The sequence below is a fragment of the Lipotes vexillifer genome, unplaced genomic scaffold (genome assembly GCF_000442215.2).
Source record: "Lipotes vexillifer unplaced genomic scaffold, Lipotes_vexillifer_v1.1 scaffold141, whole genome shotgun sequence".
Lineage (NCBI taxonomy): Eukaryota > Metazoa > Chordata > Mammalia > Artiodactyla > Lipotidae > Lipotes > Lipotes vexillifer.
This window is the reverse complement of record NW_006792108.1, coordinates 1,235,159-1,257,349: the sequence shown is the minus strand read 5'-3', so window position 1 is coordinate 1,257,349 and position 22,191 is coordinate 1,235,159. Positions and strand designations below refer to the sequence as shown.

The window sequence follows — 22,191 nt, the reverse complement described above, 5'->3', positions numbered from 1 at the left end:
GGAATGCTTCCAGTAACCTGCATCAGCTTGAGGCCGGCCAGGTGGGTTCAGTGTCTACACTAGCAGCTTCTTTGGGTTCCTGGATCATAGCTTCAAAAGATCTGTAGACTTCACTGGGCGGTGTTTCTCTGGGATGTGCCAACCAGCCATTCTCCATCCCTTCAGAATGAACGCCCCCTGTAGTCAAAATCATGAAAGACTGCACTTCCTCCCTTTGTGGCTATAACTTGGAGCCCATCTCCAAGAGGCTTCTGAGTTATTCAGCTCAGACTCGGTCCCGTTGTAAAATCTGGCAGGGAGAGAAACTTTTCTCCTCCCCATTTCTAATGTGGTCCAAAATACAAGAAACAGAGATCGGTGTGATTTGAAATATCAGATTGCTCCTAGTGACCAAAGGACAGATGGCTATAGTGTCCCTATAAACAAATGTGTGATGACTGTAGTGATCAACAAATTACTATACTCTCTAGATTTGGGCAGATAATAGCTGTGAAACTGAGATTGTTTACTGTGGCAAATGTGTGTGTTAGTCATACCTTCAAAAGCCTTCAGGGGAACTCTATGTTCCCTGAATTCTTATCAATCAGAAGTGAATTTATCTCTAAAACTTCCTTGTAAAATGGACAAGTGGACTCTGTGTTGGGAAGAATGTGGTACAGTTCCTCAAGTTAATATAAAATGGACAGACAACCCCAAAGAAAACAAGAAAAAAAAAGAAAGAAAATGGAAAACCCCAGCTAACTCCACATTCTAATTTCTTGGTTTCATAATACATAGATAATAAAGCACAACAGTATTGTTACAAAGAACTCCAGTATATAATGTGCTATTGAATTCTGAATGTCAGGCATGTTCCATGTCGATATTACCAACATCGTGGTTGGATCACTTCATATGTAAAGAGCTGAACTATAGACTTCATAAGTTACCTATTGGCTTTAAGTGTAACTAAAGATTTTGGCTTTAGAGTTTTAAAGTGCAGTTCTGGGCATAAGAAAGCACTGCCTTCAGTGCTTCAAGAACTCTGTTCTTATCAGTTTATTGAGCCACTCCCTAGGAGTAAATTAGGATCCAAGGACTGCATTTTGACCATTTGAGTATCAGTTGTGTATTTTACTGTACCAAGGGAGTAGACACAAGCACAGACAGGGTACTTGGTGTGCAACAGATGCTCCATAGAAACTTGTTTAGCTGAATTGGAACTTAACATTCTCTAGATACAATTTTTTTTTAACTTTTTTTTTTTTAATTACAGAAAACTTCAAACACACACTAAAATAGAATAGTGTATTGAACCCTAATGGACCCTTAACTCTACACTAATAATTATCAACTCTTGGTTTAATTCACTTCCTATTTCCCTCACTAGATTATTTTGCTGTAAATCTGAGATATTTTATCATTTCATCTGAATTCCATATGTCTTTTATATACTTTTTTTCATTGAGGTATAATCAACATATAACAGTATATTAGTTTCAGGTTTACCATAATGATTCAATATTTGTATATATTACAGTGATCACCACAATAAGTCTAGTTAACATCCATCATCATACATAGTTACAACATTTCTTTTCTTGTGATGAGAGCTTTTAAGATTTGCTCTCTTAACAACTTTTAAAATATGCGATACAGTATTATTAACCATGCTGTATATTACATTCCCATGACTTATGGATTCCATGACTGGACGTTTGTACCAGGATGTGTGTTTTTTGTTTTTTTTAAATAAATTTATTTATTTATTTTTGGCTGCATTGTGTCTTCGTTCCTGCGCATGGACTTTCTCTAGTTGTGTTGAGCAGGGGCTACTCTTCGTTGTGGTGCGCAGGCTTCTCATTGCGGTGGCTTCTCTTGTTGCGGAGCACGGGCTCTAGGCACGTGGGCTTCAGTAGTTGTGGCGCGTGGGCTCAGTAGTTGTGGCTCGCAGGCTCTAGAGCGCAGGCTCAGTAGTTGTGGTGCACGGGCTTAGTTGCTCCACGTCATGTGAGATCCTTCCGGACCAGGGCTCGAACCCGTGTCCCCTGCATTGGCAGGTGGATTCTTAACCACTGCGCCACCAGGGAAGTCCAGGGTGTGTTTTTTAAACACAATTGTACCTTTATCATTTCTAAAACATTAACATTAATACCTTACTGTCATCAATATAAGGTCAGTGTTCAGGTTTCCCTGATTTTCTTTTTCAGTGTTTGTTAGAATCAGGATCCAGATAATTTTATGTAATTGTAATTATTTCATTTGTCTCTTACATTTCTTTTTCTTGCTTTTTAAAATCGAAAACCATATTTTATTGAGATATATTGTAGCTTATATACAATAAAATGCCCAGAACCTAAGTGCACAGTTGGATGAGTTTTAACAATTTTGTGTACTTGTGTGACAACCACCCAACTCAAGATATACAATATTTCTGTCATCAAATCCCAGAAAAATTGTTTTGATTCTTTCTAACGAATCCCCCCTTCCATTCCAAGCAGCCATTTCTTATCACCATAAATTAGTTTTTCCTGTTCTTAGATTTTATATAGTGCCTTTTTGCATCTGGTTTCTTTTGCTCAACAAAATGTTTTTGTGGCATTCATTCATGTTGTTACATGTATCAGTAGTTCATTCCTTTTTATTGCTAGTATTTTATCACATACATCTACGAAAATCTGTTTATCCATTCTGTTGTTGATGGATGTTGGGTTGTTTCCAGTTTTAGGCTATTTTGAATTAAGACTGCTAAGCGCATTCTTGTACAGGTTTTGTTTTGTGTTGCTTTGCTTTTTGACACACGTTTTCATTTTTAGTGGATGAATACCTGGAAGCAATATACAGTTAAATACACACTATTCTGACCCAGCACAGGGTAGGTGCATGTAAAAAATTTAAGAGAAACTGCCAAATAGCTTTTCTAAGTGGTTATATCATTTTGCACGCCCACACCACAATGTGTGAGAGTTCCAGTTATTCTCTGTCCTTGCCAGATTTTGTATTTGTCTTTTCGATTGTAGCCATTCTAGTTGTATGATCTATTATCTTATTGTGGTTTGAATTTGTATTTTTCTGACGACTGTTGATGTTGAGTTTACTGGCTCGTAGAATAATAAAATGAATACAAAACAGACAAATAACCTAGCAAAAGGTGGGCAAAAGACTTGACCCGTCACTTTCCAAAAGCAAATATTCTACCAATCCATTACATAGCCTATTTATCCGTTTACCCAGGCCTTTTAAAATTTCTCTCAGTGATGTCTCTTAGTTTTTGATATTGAAGTCTTGTACATGTTTCTTAGATTTATTTCTAGATAATTGCTGTTTTTTATGCTACTGCAAATGGTATTGTTTTATAATATCATTTTCTAATTATTCATTTGCAAGTATGGAAAAATACAATTGCCTTCTATATGTTGATCTTCTATCCTGAGAACCTGCTAAACATATTCACTAATTCAAGTAGGCTTTTGGCATATCCCTTGTGATTTTCATGTTGTTTATGAATAGAGACAGTTTTACTACATCTTTTCCTGTCTGCATGCCTCTTATTTCTCTTCTTTGTCTTAATGCACTGTTAATGTCGAAAATTATATTGATTTTCAAATGTTAAACCAATTTTCATCCTTGGGATAAACCTCACTTGGTCATAATGTATTAACCTTTTTATATATTGCTGGATTTGATTTGCCAATATTTTGTTAAGGATTTTTACAGGTTATGAGGAATATTGGCCTGAAATTTACTTTTCCTTTAATGTCTTTGTCAGGATTTTGGTATCAATTATACTGGCTTTATATGATTTGGGAAGTGTTCCCTCCTCTATTTTCTGAAAGAGTTTGTATAAAACTGTGTATTTCTTTCTTAAATGCTTGAAAGAATTCACAGTGTGGGCATCTGGGCCTGATATTTGTTTGTTTTTGTAGAAAGGTTTTGGTATATGGATTCAGTTTCTTTAATAAATATAGAGTTATTCATATTTTCTTGTTCTTATTGAGTCATTTTGGTGAACTGTATTTCTTGTGAACTAGATCTAGAAGCTTTCTCAGGCTTCATTTCAACTTTTTGGAGAGACTAGTCCATATGCAGTTTTCAACTCTTTTGAGTTAATACCAAAGAACGCAACTGCGGGATTACATGATAAGAATATGTTTAGTTTCGTAAGAAACCACCAAACTATCTTCCAAAATGGCTGTTACCATTTTGCATTCTTATCAGCAATGTATGAAAGAGTTATGTTGCTCCACATCCTTGCCAGTATGTGATGTTGTCAGTGTTCCACATTTTGGCCATTCTAATAAGTTTCTTGTTTTCATTTGCATTTCCCTGATGACATATGATGTGGAGCATCTTTTCATATGCTTATTTGCCATGTATATATCTTCTTCTGTGAGGTGTCTATTAAGGTCTTTGGTACATTTTAAAATCAGGCTTTTTTTTTTACTGTTGAGTTTTAAGAGTTTTTGTATAATTTGGAGAACAGTCCTTTATCAGATGTGTCTTTTGCAAAATATGCTTTCAGTCTGTGGCTTATCTTCTAATTCATCTGATATTATCTTTCACAGAGCATATGTTTTTTAATTTTAATGAAGTCCAGCTTATCAATGATTTCTTTCATAGATTATGTCTTTGATGTTGTATCTAAAAAGGCAACATCACATATAGGTCTATGAGCCATCTTGATTTAATTTTGGTGAAGGGTGTAAGGTCTGTGTCTAGATTCATTTTTTTTGCATGTGGATGTCCTATTGTTCCAGCACCGTTTGTTGAAGAAACTGTCTTTGCCCCATTGAATTGACTTTACTCTTTGGCCAAAGAGTAGTCTTGACTTTATTCTTTGCATCTATCAGTTGACTTTAATTATGGGGGTCTATTTCTGGGCTCTCTGTACGTTTTCATTGATCTATTTGTCTATTTTTTCACCAATATCACACTCCCTTGATTATTCTAGTTTCATATTAAGTCTTTTCTACTTTTTAGTTTTATTTTTTTACTTTTGCCTGCATCGGGTCTTCGTTGCTGCGTGCGGGCTTTCTCTGGTTGCAGCGAGCAGTGGCTCTTCTTCATTGTGGTGCACGGGCTTCTCATTGTGGTGGCTTCTCTTGTTGTGGAGCACGGGCTCTAGGCGCACGGGCTTCAGTAGTTGTGGCATATGGGCTTAGTTGCTCTGCAGCACGTGGGCTCTTCCCGGACTAGGGATTGAACCTGTGTCCCCTGCATTGGCAGGCGGATTCTTAACCACTGCACCACCAGGGAAGTCCTCGTATTAAGTCTTGAAGTCAGGTACAGTCAGTTCTCTCCAGCTTTGTTCTTCTCCTTCAGTATTGTGCTGGCGATTCAGAGTCTGTTGCCTCTCTCCATATAAACTTTCGAATCAGTTTTTCAATTCTCCACAGTTTGTCATTATCCACAAAATAACTTTCTGGGATTTCCATTGGGATTGCACTGAATCTGTAGATTAAATTGGGAAGAACTGACATCTTGACAGTATTGAGTTGTCCTATTCATAAACATGGAATATCTCTCCACTTATTCAGTTCTTTCATTTCATTCATCAGAGTTTTGTAGTTTTCCTCATATACATCTTGTATATATTATATTTTGTTAGATTTATAGCTAAGTATTTCATTTTGGGGGGTGCTAATGTAAATGGAAATGTGCTTTAAATTTCAAATTCCACCTGTTTTTTGTTGGTATATAGGAAGGTGATTGACTTTTGTGTATTAACCTGTATCCTGCAAACTTACTATAATCATTTATTAGACCTGGGAGATTTTTTGCCAATTATTTCAGATTTTCTACAAAGATCATCATGTCATTTGTGAACAAAGAGAGTTTTATGTCTTCCTTCCTTCTTTTGTACCTGATCTTAGTGGGAAATCTTCGAGTGGCTCACCATTAAGTATAATGTCAGCTGTAAGTTTTTTGTAGATAATCTTTATCAGACTGAGAATGTTCCCCTCTATTTCTAGTTTATTGAGAGATTTTATCATGAATGCCTGTTGGATTTTGTCAAATGCTTTTTCTGCATCTATTAATTTGATAATATGATTTTTCTTCTTCAGTCTGTTGATGTGGTGGATTCCATTAATTGATTTTCAAATGTTGAGCCAGCCTTGCATATGGTGTTTAATTCTTTTTATGCGCTTAAAATTTGATTTGCTAATATTTTGTTGAGGATTCTTGCATCTGTATTCATGAGAGATATTGGTCTGTAGTTTTCTTTTCTTGTAATTCTTTGTCTGGTTGGTATTAGGGTGTTGCTGGCCTCATAGAATGAGTTATAAAGTATTCCCCCTGCTTCTGTCCTCTGAAAAAGATTGGTATAATTCCATCCTTAAATATTCAGTAGAATTCATCACCCTCTGGGCCTGGGGCTTTCTGTTTTGGAAGGTTATTAATTATTGATTCAATTTTTAAAGTAAATATAGGTCTATTCAGATCATCTGTTTTTTTCCTGTGTGAGTTTTGGCAGGTTGTGTCTTTCAAGATATTGGGTCATTTCATCTGGATTTTCAAATCTGTGGGCATAGAGTTGTTATCCTTTCATTAAAAAAATATAATATGCCCCTTTACTTCTTAAATAAATGGTAACAAATTATATAGACTTTTCTCTATCTTGACCCCATTTTAACATGCACAACTTGCCTTTCATGGACTGGTAGAATAATGTGTTTATTTGAACCGTGACAACAAATATCCTATGACCCCATTCAGTCTGGGTAACTACCTCCCAATATCAAGCGGTGTCTTAGCTTAATTACAATATAAATGCTTTTTCATGTATTTTGATTTAGCCAGTGTTGGATACTGTATGGTGCCTGAGGGTAGAAGCCAGGTGTATTTAACTCATCAAATAAAGTTTTAAACTCCATTTGTCTTGGTACATTTTTTGATATTTGGACCTAGTTTATGGCAAGTGGGTGTAGAGGTAGGTGCCCAATAAATGGCATAGCTTCCCCCTGATGATTTTTTGAGAAGTGCTTATATATGTTTCATAGTTACACGTGCATTTTCTTTTCTTCTGCAGTCACAGGATTCAATCTGTGGGGTGCTGTAGTGGCTACTGGTGTGGTCTGCACATTCTACTGCACTATGGTATGTCAAGAACATTATTTCTCCTTTCAGTCTACACACTTGCTTTGCAAATTTGAAAATTTCAATCGGTGCATGCTGCAATCTGGGTTCTTCATACCTGCCTCCCACAGTATAACTTTTTTTGTAAGGAATATTCTTCAGTCCAGGGTAAAATTTGATCCTTTGTAGGACATTGATCATAACTGATATTTTTTTCTTTCATCTGAACCATGCCGTGGTCCCCAACCTCATCTCCTAATTCACTCTCACTGTTGCTGTGTTACTATAGCTGTGCTCATAATATTCCTCAGCTTAGAAACCTGAGATAACTTCCCATTGTCTTTAGGCAGGAGCAACAGTCAAAATATGTAAGAACCAGTGTGGCATGGGCACTGATATTATCATGGATGCTGATCCTTAGCAGTGGTGCAAGCCTTATGCAACCCCTGATATTCTAGGTCTTAATCCTTTAGTTGCTCAGTGTTTTGGAAGACAAGGTCCTCAAGGAGGGGCTTGTTCAGGGACTGGAGGGGGACACTTGGAAGTTTGTGGCGGTGGCTAGTACAAAACAATTTTAGTTTTTTCAGCAACTGGTATGTCCTTCTTTGTGCATACTGGTTGAATTTCAGCCCTGCCTATAGGATAAAATCTGTGATATCGCCATTTGCAATTTGACTCTGAATTTTTTTCCCAACAATATTCCCACACCACTCCATGGCACTCCAAAATATATATCTGGCTGCATTCAACATGCCACATATTTTAACCTCTCTAAGCTTTTGCCCAAGCTATTTTCTCTATTGGGAGGACCTTACATCTTGGACTCTGCTTATATTTGAAAGTTTGGTCTAAGTATTACCTTCCTGACTGTCTCCCTGGGGGGAATTCTTGGCCAAGATCCATTTTTCGTTATCTTTCTCCAGCATGGTGTATAAGCATGTAGATGCTTAATAATGTCTGGTAGAAGCATTGATCCTAATGTACTTTCCCCTCAAAGGGTGGTCTTAAAGCGGTTATCTGGACGGATGTTTTTCAAGTTGGGATCATGGTGGCTGGATTTGCATCTTTGATTATACAGGCTGCATTGATTCAAGGTGGAATCGGCACTATTCTAAATGATGCCTATAATGGAGCAAGATTAAACTTCTGGAAGTAAGTTGCTATTTACTTCTTGGTTAATATAACATTCCTTTTGTTTTTTTCTGTTAAAAAAATCTCTTGGCTGAAATAATAAGTTTACATTAGAAAACAAACCAACCGTTAAGGGTGTGGTACAAAAATTTGAAGCTGGGAAGTTAATGCGTAAGGAATTTCCACCAGGTCTTTAAGGGGTTAGTCAGTTGGTAGTTAGCTACATGGAGCTGAGGATGGTGCTTCCTCCTGAGAAGGGATTGATAGCAAAAGAGTATTTTCTTCCAGATATTAAAGTCTGGAATAGGTTGAAAGGTGTGGGTAGGGAAATAAGGTAAGATATACTAGAGAGAGAAGAAAAGGAAACCTCTTAAGAAAACAACACTAAAAGACAGTGATTTCATTTTGACAGTTCTTTGTTTCAAGCAGCCTAGAGAATTTCTCTTTTAAAATTACCCTGATAATGTATAGTATATTATTATTATGCTACATATATATGTGTGTATTATATGTGTATAAATGTTACATAATATACATTATATATTAAATATTATTTCTTGAAAATTGACTAGAAAAGTTACAGCTGATGCCTCAAGTCTCAGTATAGCATAAGGTATAACGTCTTCAACAACTATTTAGTTTTCTTAAAGAAGGCTAATGGAGAAACTAGATATTTCATCACAAATATATCACACAATTTAAAAAAATATTTTAAACACCTTCTCTTTGGGATCAATAGTGTCTTCCTTGTACATCACATTCAACGTGCAGGGGGTGCTCATTTTGACATAGACCAACTTATTTTCTCTTTCAGCAGCCCTGTTCTGAGATAAGCAAGCTGAAATCATTGGCAAAAGGAAAGAAAATCATTTTGCACTTGGTGGCTCTCTTCCAGTTTTCTGAAAATAGGTGCTAATGTATGAGAAGAACGGCAGAAATTGAACAGGGTCAATGTGTTAATTTGCAAGAATGAATTACAGTGAATCAACTTCAGCTGTTCTCAATAGTTTTTTTTTTCTTTTACCGCAAGATTCAGATTCCAAGGAAGAGAGCCTCCAGTTGGCCTAGCGTGGACATGATTCCATCCTGTAGCTAGTGCAGAGCGGAACATTTTGACTGACCACCATTTAGACTATTTAATGGAGAAATGGTAGTTTCCCCAAGGCAAACCTAGGCTGCTGTTACCAGAAGAAGGGGAAATGGATACCAAGAGGCAGAAACAGCCAGTGGCCACTTGGGAGACTTGGATTACTCCCAGATCTCTTCCTAGTCAGCTAGGTTGAGGGGAAAGGGTGTGGAGTCAGTCATTTTTCGGCAAAATAACTGTCACTTTATACAAAGAGTACATACATTGCTGCATTGAAACGATAACTTATACATCAGTAAGAGATTCTAAAAAGTAAAAGATTAGACATTTTTATGACCATTACAAGGTTGCCAACAATTAAGGAATAATGAAAAGCCTTATTGTATATCCCTTGTTATTCAAATATGTTTTGAGAATATGGTGGGCAATAAATCTGCTCTTGTTGAGATAAATGAAGGGAAGGATTTTGTGTTGGTATTTTCTGTATGGTCTATAGCTGACACATGTATTCTGTATTGCCAAAACCACTGAAGTGGTTGTTTTAAATCTTGTCTTACTTCCTTCAAGTAACTCGCTGAACCCTTTGGTTCTTGACTTTTATTAGCTAGTATAGTAGCTACTTTCTCTATGGGAGAAAGGGCCAACACCCTTAAAACTCTTAGACTTTGATATTAAGTGTTAGAGAATGGAATAGAGGCTCTTATCTTCCCATAAGCATGCTGGCAAATGCATAAATATGTAGCACTTTACTCAACTGATCTCAAATATAAGCTTTGAAGTGGCATTGCAGAATTTCATAATTTTCAGAAAGTTTCCATTGAAACTAATTCTGCAGAAAATTTTCAAGCTTATATTGTATATGAGAGATGAACAGACTCACTCCTTCCAAGGTGATACGTTAAGAAGGATTAAAAGATGTATTGAATGTAGAAGTTGAGCTTTCTTTGTAGCAATGTTTTGTAAATGTCATAATGACTTTGAACTATGAGTACTTAGTTTGTGCACAGAGCATTTTTTTTTTTTTTTTTTTTTTTTTTTTTAAGCCACAGATTCTAAATGCTTACTTTGAACGCGGAGCACAGGCTCCGGACGCGCAGGCCCAGCGGCCATGGCCCACGGGCCCAGCCGCTCCGCGGCACGTGGGATCCTCCCGGACCGGGGCACGAACCCGCATCCGCTGCATCGGCAGGCGGACCCTCAACCACTGCGCCACCGGGGAAGCCCCTGCACAGAGCATTTTAAGGACAGATTATAATGACATGAAAACCATTAAACTGCATTAATTGAATTCTTAAGCTTGAATATAAAGTAAAACTATGACTATACATGTGCTAGGAGAGGAATTACACACACAAAATATGTCAGTATTGTGTTCATTTCAGTACCATTTCTATTGCTGCAGTGTACCTAGGAATCTTTCTCTCTTTTTTCAGCTTCATGCTCCTCTCTGATTACAGCATAGCAGACTTGTTTAAATAATTTCCTATGGCCATGGGAGAACAATTTCTATAAATGCTCAGAATGATTGGAACATTCATTTTTTCCCCCTGTCCCATCCAGAATTTCCAAATCTCTGAAACTATCCATTTTTATTTCACTGAACTTAAGAATATTTCTACCTTTTATATTACTTAATCAGTACATATTTATGTATGTATATTTATAAATATTTACTTATGTTTATGTAGGTATACATTGCTTGCTTCCAAAATTACTCTAGGAAGACTTCTGTAGTGTTTGGCTGGGACTTCAAATTTGTTTTCTGTTTGTTTTCATTTAGTTTTAATCCTAACCCTTTGCAAAGACACACATTCTGGACGATTGTTATAGGAGGGACCTTCACATGGACCAGCGTCTATGGAGTCAACCAATCCCAAGTACAGAGATATATTTCCTGTAAAAACAGATTCCAGGCAAAAATGTAAGACAAACTATGGTATATGAATCATCAATAACTATCAGTTGTCTTTATGGAAACTCTTTCAAAAGTCAAGCTTTGGCACAGGGAAACCGGCTCGGTTCTTTGTGGCTGTCTGGAGGGGTGGGATAGGGAGGGTGGGAGGGAGGGAGACAAAGAGGGAAGAGATATGGGAACATATATATATGTATAACTGACTCACTCTGTTATAAAGCAGAAACTAACACACCATTGTAAAGCAATTATACCCCAATAAAGATGTTAAAAAAAAAAAAAAAAAAAAAAAAAGTCAAGCTTTGCTCAAGTTTAAGTCTTTTGTGTCATGAAATTCTAAGAGATAAATGATATACTACAAAAGGATCACATAGAACAAAGTGGCCTTGTATGTTTTAAATCAGATATTTAAAAATATTTATATCAATTATTAAGTAAAACAAATCTTATCAAATAAACAGGCATTTACTGTGCATCTGTTTGTATGAGGAACTGTAGAGAATAGAAAATGATAAATATATGGCTCTTGTCATGAAGGAACTTAGCATCAAATTAGGAAAATACATGCAAGTATGTGAAAAGTAAACTAACACTAGAGGTATAACAGTTCTGTGAAACAGTATAACAATATAGAGGAAATGTTCTAGAGCGTTATATTGCCAGATGTGCTGGTGCATTTTATTTTCAGACACAGTCGTGGGTTTATAACCTTGTTCTAATACTTGCTACTTGAGTGATTTGGCGTGAGTCACTTAGACTCTCCGAGCTTCAGTTTCTAAACTTGTAAAATGAGCATAAGATATCACACATCTCGTGGAGGTATTATAAAATACTGTGTTTGGCACGCATGTGGTAGGGATCCAGTAAATGTGAATTCCTTTTTCCACCTCAAATCGTGGGATGTGAAGGCAGGGGATAAGTGAGAGATTCCTGTCAAACAGGCAGGTCCTGAAGAATGACCATATGTGGGCAGGTGAAGAGTGTGGGAGAGCATTCTGAGTAGGCAGAGTGATTTGGGCAAAGCACAGAGGTGGGAAGGACAGCATGGTCAGGGGACTCTCCAGCCCATCTTGACCTCAGCGAAGAGTATGAACAGTGGCTGGTTCTTTGTCAGGAGGCCTCAGATAAGCTTGGTGACTAGCGCTCTTCATGCTGATGCATTTAGGGGCTATAAAACTCTTAAGTAGCTTGATTAAGAGTAATAAGGGGGTTGGAGTAGGAGGAGTGGCAGTTCTCTTGCTATTCAAAGGGGAATGTGAGAAATATACGAGGTCACATGTCAATATATGCGAGTAAATTGGTTTAGACATTATCTGTCTTTGGTAAATTCCACAATGAAAAATCTATATGAATATGAGTATAATAACTGGATATGGAATCCCCCAAAAGTGAGCTTAGGAGTTCTGCTACTTTAAGACACTGTAAAGGAGTATAATTTATATATCCATTAATCCATCTACATTAGCACTGGTGCCTCTCCCAAAGTAATTGTGTACATGCTGTTCTTTGGGAACACGTTTCTTTGAGAACATGGAGCTCAAAAAGCCAATTTTATAACTGAAAGAACAGCATTTGAGCTTAATTAGTAAGAAACAATTTCCTTCAGAATAGTCCAATGTGTCTCTTTAACAAGAGCTCAGGGGGACCATTTCCTCCCACTTTTTAACGTTGGCTCCATGGGAAGAATGAGTCCCAGCCAAAAAGTCAAGACCTACTGACATTGATTGACTGGGTACAATATCAGATCTACATGAATGGCATTAAAGCAAAATAAAGCAATATAATAAAGTGTTAACTCATATATAAGTGAGGTGTGGCGACTGAGAAAGTGTCTGGGTATATTTTCTGATGATTTGGAGATGAGATATAGTTATAGTACTTTTAGACAATAACAAAACATGTGGTGAGTGTAGTCAGTCAAGGAAAAAGGCTAGCAATCTGTTGTGGGACCTGCTGCAAGGTAGCTTCTCCCGGAAGCAGACTCTGAGATGGAGGTTAGCATATGCCAGAGCCTACTAGGGCATCACCACTGGAACAGAGAAGGAAGGGAAGGAAGAAGCATTGGCCAGAGGGAGAAGCTGGGCTGTAATGCAGAGTCTCAACAGAGGCCTCAAGGGGAGCCCCAGGGCTGGGATGACCCTTCAGACTGTCCCAAGTTGGCCTGAGGGGACTTAGCTTTTAAACCTCTGAATCCAGTTGTCATTTTACGCAGGCTTCTCTGGGGAAGGAGGTATGAGTTGGTGGGTGTGGGGAGACCTCTCTTCAGCCTAGGGCAACTTATCAGCGTCCACTACAGCACCCCCGGGGGGAAAATGTAGCCACCCTAGTGGGAGAAATATTTACTATCAACTGATTATTAAGACATAGCATTCAATGATATTAACACTAATGATATCAATAACTACCATTTAGCAAGTGTTTATTACATGCCGTTGTACTATATGATATATACTATTTTATTTAGTTTCACATATAACTCGGTGAGGTAGGCATTGTTATTTCTAGCTGTAAATGAAGCAACTGAGGATCAGAGGGGTTAAATTACTTGCCCAAGGTCACATATGGTAGGGAGAGCTAAGATTTATGCTCAGGACTGACTCCAGTGCTATTATGTAAACCTTTGCACTCTACTGGAGCACACACCATTTATTAAAATGCTGAACATCGTTTTGGAAGATACCTGTCCAAGGAATACAGGTTTGCCTTTCCTGTGTTTCATGGATGGCATCACAAACCACATTTAAACAAGCCTGACGAGTTGCTATGTAAAGGCTAACAGTGTTTAGCAGTTTATAACTGCATCACTTTTGAAGGTAAAATGAGTGATAGTCACTGCCCTGTTGACTATTAAAATCTCTATTTCGTGACAAGACGTCCTGAAGGACTATAACTAGACACCACTATAAAGCTAATAATGCCCATGGAACTCTGACCAGGAGGATACGTTCATTCAATGGCAAAATCCCATCTATTCCAAGTATTTCCAAATACAGTGATGATTGACATCATAAACAGAAGGTTAGGCCAGAATAAAATCCGTAGCATTTTCGAGAACCAAAAGAGAATGCACATCTATTGAATATAATCATGGAAGTCTCTTCTATTTATGTAACAATTTTCCTCATCTTTGAGATGGAAACTAAAATTGTCATTTGCTGGTTTGTTTTCACTTCTTTAGGTCTCTCTACATCAATCTTTTGGCACTCTGGTTGATCCTGGCCTGCACAGTGCTATGTGGGCTCGCCCTGTATTCCAGATACCGTGACTGTGATCCTTGGACAGCCAAGAAAGTGTCTGCACCAGACCAGGTCCAGTACCATGTCTTTCTTACACATGCAAGAATGACATTCAGAAAGCTTATTAGCTGGGAGGAAAGAATGTTCATGTTCTTGTAAAGTAAGAGCAAATAGGCACAATATAATCATCTTTAGTTTCTATAAAGCATTTGGAAAAAATGTATTTTAGCAGCTACAGCAAAAATGAAGAATGCTACATCCAATAAAAATATTGAAATACCTGGCAAAGTTTCAGGGTAGGTGTTAAATAGAAATAGCTCAAGGCTGGGAGTAGAAATATAAACACAGTTTTAAAAAAGCCCCAAACTATATACAAACTGTGGTACCGTGGAACATTTTATGGGTTTAGATTGTTCACTGATAAGCAGTTTACCTTCCAGTTGTTTTTTTTTTCTTTAATTTATTTGGCTGCGCCAGGTTTTAGTTGCGGCACACGGGATCTTCGTTGCCATGTGCGGGATCTTTTTTAGTTGCAGCATGCGGGATCCAGTTCCCTGATCAGGGATCAAACCAGTGCCCTCTGCATTGGGACCACTGAGTCTTAACCACTGGACCACCAGGGAAGTCCCACCTTCCAGTTTTTAAGTGATATGGAAATGGATCTAAAAGTGAACATTTATTGAGCACCAGCTATGTGATGAGGTTCTGTGCCAAGAGCTTTGCATGCTTTATTTCTTTCAATTCTTACAACCCTATAATTCTAATTTTATAGACAAGGAAATGAATCTCAGAGAGGTTATATAATTTGCCCAAGGTCACATAGTTAATGAATAAGAATAACTGCAAGCACTCATCAAATACCATGGGCCAGGCACGATTATAAGTGCTTTATATAAATTTTAACTTTTAAATCTCACAGAAACAGTGCCGTGATGATCTTCCTTTCAAAAATAAGGAAACTGAGGCACAGAGAGCTTAAATAACCAGCTGGTAAACCTGGAGCCAGGATTCAAACCCAGGCAGGCTGCCGCCAGTGTCCTAACTTTGAACCTCTATGCCATAGACCATCTTTCAGAAAGTGTAGCTAGAATCCAAACCCAGGACTGCCAGAGTCGATTGTAAATCAGGTGCCCAGGGGACCTATTAGAATGATGACAGGTTGAACTTTATGTTGGTGTAAATGCATAACATACTCCCAGAAAAATACAACTTTGTGGGGTTAGGAAATGAGAGCATCCTTGATCTGTGTATTTCAACCCTATCTTAATCTTTGCCCTCCTCTTGATAAACGGATCTTTCTGTTTCTTCAGAGAATCCAAGAATCATATTTACTCTGAAGATGGAGGCACTATTCCATTATATTTTCTTTAGTCAATAATATTTTGTGATTTTTGTCAATCGTTATTATCTGTGAAGACCATAGGGACTAAATTTTTTTTCTAATATGCCTTCCCCTTCCCCTGGGCCAAAAAAATCCAAAATAAAACCCAAAAAACAACAAAAAAAATTTTTTTAAACCTACAACTTCCTAACCTTGAGACCACTTGTCATAGATTGTACACAGGGGGTGTCTTGCATGCATGCATTTATCATTCAGAGAGCATGTGATAAATTTTTGAAAAAGAAAGAGATTTTCTCTGAATTATTCCGCTAGTGTATTGATTATTAACCAGTTAAGTCAATTGACATTTTCCTGGGATTACAATGGAAGTAAGGCAGTCAGTAGAAAATCAGGTCAAAAGCTTAACCCAAGAGAGCAAAGATATGTTTCTGCTACACTCTGCTGTAGCTCACCCTGAGGAAGCCAGATTAATGCCTAGTTACAGTTTTACTATTTTTCTGTCAATCTTACCTGGTGGATTCTACCTATACCTGAGGGGTCATTCAGAATCTAAAATATAAGGCCGAAGATTTTTGAGAAAGTTGACGATAGGATAGAGGATTTTCGATCTCGTTTTAATACTAACGATGGAAGCTTAACTTTGGCTTATGTATAGAATACTTCTTGAAGTTAAACTTGTAAGATGTCTTGGAAAAATGGGTGTTGAACTCATATAGAGAGAAGTGTTATTCTCTTTTTCTGAGAATAAAGAATTAATAAGCTTTAGTTGTTAAATGAGATCAAAGAGGCTGATGAGAATGGGCATAGCATCCACTGTGTACTATTGGGAGAAGGAATCAATGATGTTTCAATGAAATGAGAGGGCATTTTTCCAGGAAATTATCCTCTTAGGACTCTTTTGATTGAAAAACCAGTTTTGCCGAAAGACTGCCACGTAACACAATGCTGAAGGCATACACCTTCCCGTCCTTATTTAATATTTATTTTTTAAAAGGTAATTTATCAAAAAGCAAGTATTAGGAGGGTTTTTTTTTTTAAAGAAGCAAGTTGAGGAATTTTGTGAGGTTACTCTCCACTCATCACTATGTCTCATACAACAGTTGACCCTTGAAAAACATGGGGGTTAGGGGTAGCGACCGTCTGCACAGCAGAAACCTACGTATAATGTTTGACTCCCCTAAAACTTAACTACTAATAGCCTACTGTTGACCAGAAGCCTTACCGATAACATAAACAGTTGATTAACACATATTTTGTATGTTATATGGATTATATATGGTATTCTTAGAATAAAGTAAGCCAGAGAAAAGAAAGTGTTATTAAGAAAATTGTGAAGACAAGAAGATACGTTTACAGTACTGTACTGATTGATACCATAAGTTTACCTTGTCTGTTTACAAGATGAATTGTCTGTCAGTACCTACATCAATGGTGTCTTATGTGATACAAAACACTGCAGATGTTATACTTATTACTAACACAGGATGTCAAAAATGAAAGATAATGTGCAAAAGAAATTCATATTCATTTACAGGTATAACAAGTCATGCATTGATAAAGAAGCAGCAGTACGATTGCTTTATTACAGACTAGTGTAATCGATACGATTGCTTTGTGGTAGCCTCGCCTATATGGTAATAAATGAATCATTATAAAGTTTGGATGGCATGCAGTATTACAGTCATATTGATAATACAGCATTGGAAAGATTGTTTGTTTGTTTTTTTAAATCACCTGTGATCATCGGTTGATGCACAGTTTCTCCAATTATGAGAGAGGCATACTGTGTAGTGTAATATAATTATATAAATATAATTCTTTGAAAGCAAAGTTATAAAACAGTAAAAAAAAAACCCTAACGTTATTTTTATATTAAATGTCACTCACCTCATGCCTATGTAAGGGTAGGCTATCCTTGCATACATACGATGTAATACAAATCTTGCATACGATGTTCTACACGTACATTTTTCTGTATTTATTGAAAAAAAAAATCAACATTTACATGGACCCACACAGTTCAAACTTGTGTTGTTCAAGGGTCAACTGTATATGCAGCTATAATCACATTTTCAATCCTGAACAGTGATTGAAGTTCACAAATATAATCTTGAGTCATCAAGTAAAGTTAAATTAAGTGAATTCTTCTTACTTAAGCACAGAGATATGTAAAATATTTCCTTTAAATTGATTTATTATTCCAAAGAATGAGAACAGCTACCTATTACTGAGCCTATTCTGTGTACTATACTAAGAACTTACACAGATTATCTAATTTAACTTTTATAGCAGCTCTGTGAGGTTAGGATTATTATTTCTATTTTACAGATGGGGAAACTGAGGCTCAGAGAAATTAAATAACAAAAGCCACATCTGTCTGAATCCAGAGACTGTACCCTTAACTACTGTGCTATTCTTTTCTTTAAGTGTTAGCAGGTAGAGTTTAATTTTATACATTTGGACATTTCAGTTATGTGGAATAGCTTCCTTCAGTTCTTGGAGAACACAAGATAAATGAGGTATTCATTAATTTCATTTCATAGCAAATAGTACTCAAGAGTAAATTTTGGAATTTTTCAGCTCATGCCTTATTTGGCACTGGACATTCTGCAAGATTATCCGGGACTTCCTGGACTTTTTGTGGCCTGTGCTTACAGTGGAACATTAAGGTATGAACTATGACTCTAATAATATAAGATTTCCCTTTTGGGATCTTTCTTTTGTTATTGGATATTTGGGGGTGATAAAGCTGAATTCTGGACATGAGCACAGATGGCCCTCATATAGATAATGTACTCCATGTCTTCTCTCTGTTGGTCCAACTCTTCTCTCTAGGGGCTGGATATTGTCATCAGTCTCTTTTGTTTTTTTAATTAATTAATTCATCAGTTAACTTTTGGCTGTGTTGGGTCTTCATTGCGGTGCGTGGCCTATAGGCCCTCGGGCCTAAATCAACAATAAAAAAAATAAAAAAAATTTTTTTTAAGTAATGTAGTAGAAATCTGGTTATATTTCAGAAGTGACAATATGTTTTCCCTTTTCTTTTACCTTGTTAAAGTATTATTAAAGTTTAAACATTATTAATCAAAATTGTGATTTTCCCTTACAGCACAGTGTCCTCCAGTATTAATGCCTTAGCAGCAGTAACTCTGGAAGACCTAGTAAAACCTCGCTTCCAATCTCTCTCAGAAAGGTCTCTGTCTTGGGTTTCCCAAGGAATGAGTAAGTTTTTGTTTCACAATTCCATTTTAGCTCTGGGAGATGAATTTTAGAAATATCAGAAATTCTTTTCCATGGAAAATATAGAGTAAGTGAGTGTGAGTGTATAAACACTCACATGCATGTGACTTAATGCAGTCATGGCCATATTTGCAATCAAGATTTGAGACATACTTCAAACAATTGTCAGGCCACCACAAAAAACAATTGCCAGGGGTGCCATTTGGCTAGCCTTCTTTCCTACCTTCTTTCTGTCCCAAATCTATGTTAAAATTCTTAGCCATAGTTAAAAATTTAACCCTTTACCATCTAAAACTTAGACCCCAGTTTTCAGAAATATTCTTAGTTTGGAACCAAGAGCCATGCTTTTTCTGTATTACCTAAGAGGGCACTGCCAGTTTAAGATATAATCTGTGGGTATGGATTGAAGATACAGGAACAGAGCATTATGATTTTTTACTGGTCTTGATTGTCTGTTCTCTCTGCACATGTAGACTGTCCAGAAGATAATCAATAAAATTGTCCAAGGTATGCTTAAGTCCTTCATTTAATATGAATGCTTAAATTCATAGATTATAGGACCTTATTAGGGGTTAAGTATCATATTGAATGGAAAGGTCTTTAACCTCAGTTCCCAGGTGTCCCAGCTGTAATAGCTGACTCAAAAAAATCTGGCTAGTGTACTTCCTTCTTCATTTTCAAATCTTGGGTATACATGTTTTGGGATGAATGACTAACGAACTTATTATTTTAAAAAAGAATCTTTAACCTCAATAGCACTAATAGACTGTCAAAGACATAGTAAATAATATTCTGTTTTAAACCATAGTTCTATATATGATTGCCATGACTGTAGCCTGGAACAAGTACTTAATTTATATTCTTCAGTGTCCCCTAAATTTAACTAGCATTGCATCATTTTATTATGTACCTGATTTTAATCCTGGAGCGTAATTTCAGAATGATACGATGTTTCCTAAAGGGTATTTAGATGGGTTCATTATGGGTTTGTTGAAGCTGTGTGGTTTAGCAGAACGCATGGAAGCTTTTGAAGCTAGACAGACTCAGTCTTGTTTCACCAGTTAACTAGCTGTTAGCCTTGAGCAAACCCATCTGAGCCTCTGTTTCTTTATATGGAAAATGAGAACAAAAAATATTCACTTTGCAGGTACTATGAGGTTTAGAGATAATCCATGTAAAACAAGAGCCACTAACTGGTACTCAGGAATGATGTTGATGATGATTAATAACAAATCAACTCCACTAGTGTAGATGAGACTTTCCTTCATTTTGAAAGGTTGTATATAGTCATTATCTTGAGGTATATACAGTAAGGACATCATAGAGAAGAACACGGCAAATGACTTGAATGTTTCCGATAACTTTGAGTACAAAAAACCACAATGGTGACCATTCATGAGCTGCCAAATAGAGAAGAATTTAGCTAAATATGTTGGAAATACTGTTTAGAATAGAGTTTGGAGGCATGAAAAATCATTGCAACAAAAGCACTTTGAAAAAATTAATGTAAGTTATTCAGGTGCAAATAAGATTATTTACTCACTACGCTTAACAAAGGTGTGAGTGCTTGTGTTAAGTAAGATAGAAATAACATAAGGAATGCACTAATTTTTTGATGAACACATTTCTCATTCATTTTATTTTTTGTATTTTGAAGTTTATATGTGGGAAATTATATTAACAGATTTCAGGTGATTTTTGCTGAATGGAAGTCTTTAAAAATAAGAATAGGGGGCTTCCCTGGTGGCGCAGTGCTTGAGAGTCCGCCTGCCGATGCAGGAGACGCGGGTTCGTGCCCCGTTTCGGGAAGATCCCACGTGCCGCGGAGCGGCTGGGCCCGTAAGCCATGGCCGCTGAGCCTGCGCGTCCGGAGCCTGTGCTCCGCAAATGGGAGAGGCCACAACAGTGAGAGGCCTGCATAACGCCAGGAAAAAAAAAAAAAAAAAAAAATAAGAATAGGGGGTGGGTTTAATAAAAAAAAATTTTTTTCCCATAGTAATTTTAAAAGCAAAATGTATACTTGGAGAAAATCTGGAAAATACTGAAAGCCAAAAGAGAAAAAAAATCCCGTAAGCTGACCACTGATGGTGGCTTGAGAATTCGTATAAAGTTTCAGGAAAATAGTTTGGTAGAAGGGGGAATATAATACTTGTCCTGAAACTGCCTTTCTTTGCTAGCTTAACAGGAAAGGTTTGTGGATGTTGATGGAGATTATATGAAGGTTAAAGGTCCTAAAACACTCTTTGGTGTGGATTGCTACTTCCCAGGAGAAATGAACACTTAAATTCGGAAGACTTTCTGAAGTTTATTACTCCCTTCCCCCATCATGTTATACAGACCAGAGCTGAAGTGTGTCCTATTTCTGGCAAACTGAAAACAGACACCTGAGCCTTCCTTTTTTTTTTTTTTTTTAATATCTTTATTGGAGTATAATTGCTTTACAACGGTGTGTTGGTTTCTGTTTTAGGACAAAGTAAATCAGCTATACATATACATATATCCCCACATCCCCTCCCTCTTGTGTCTCCCTCCCACCCTCCCTATCCCATCCCTTTAGGTGGTCACAAAGCACGGAGCTGATCTCCCTGTGCTATGCGGCTGCTTCCCACTAGCTACCTATTTTACATTTGATAGTGTATATATGTCCATGCCATTCTTTCACTTTGTCCCAGCTAACCCTTTCCCATCCCCTTGTCCTGAAGTCCGTTCTCTACGTCTGCATCTTTATTCCTATCCTGCCCCTAGGTTCTTCAGAACCTTTTTTTTTTTTTTTTTAGATTCCATATATATGTGTTAGCATATAGTATTTGTTTTTCTCTTTCTGACTTACTTCACTCGGTATGACAGTCTCTAGGTCCATCCACCTCACTACAAATAATTCAATTTTGTTTCTTTTTATGGCTGAGTAATATTCCATTGTATATATGTGCCACATCTTCTTTATCCATTCACCTGTCGATGGACACTTAGGTTGCTTCCATGTCCTGGCTATTGTAAATAGAGCTGCATTGAACATTATGGTACATAAATCTTTTTGAGTTATGGTTTTCTCAGGATATATGCCCAGCAGGGGGATCGCTGGGTCGTATGCTAGTTCTATTTTTAGTTTTTTTTTTTGTGGTATGCGGCCTCTCACTGTTGTGGCCTCTCCCGTTGCGGAGCACAGGCTCCGGACACGCAGGCTCAG

The 22,191-nt window shown here is 37.1% G+C and overlaps 1 protein-coding gene across 1 annotated transcript in view; it reads left to right on the top strand.

Annotated features, from left to right (window-relative positions):
• Window positions 1–22,191, top strand: part of SLC5A8 (solute carrier family 5 member 8) — a 63,877-nt gene that overhangs the window by 9,655 nt on the left and 32,031 nt on the right. Inside the window, exons 4-9 of the mRNA XM_007465343.1 lie at window positions 7,010–7,077; window positions 8,054–8,208; window positions 11,055–11,195; window positions 14,365–14,494; window positions 18,345–18,433; window positions 18,874–18,986. Of these exons, the coding sequence (XP_007465405.1) occupies window positions 7,010–7,077; window positions 8,054–8,208; window positions 11,055–11,195; window positions 14,365–14,494; window positions 18,345–18,433; window positions 18,874–18,986 (696 nt within the window). The remainder of the gene's footprint in view (window positions 1–7,009; window positions 7,078–8,053; window positions 8,209–11,054; window positions 11,196–14,364; window positions 14,495–18,344; window positions 18,434–18,873; window positions 18,987–22,191) is intronic.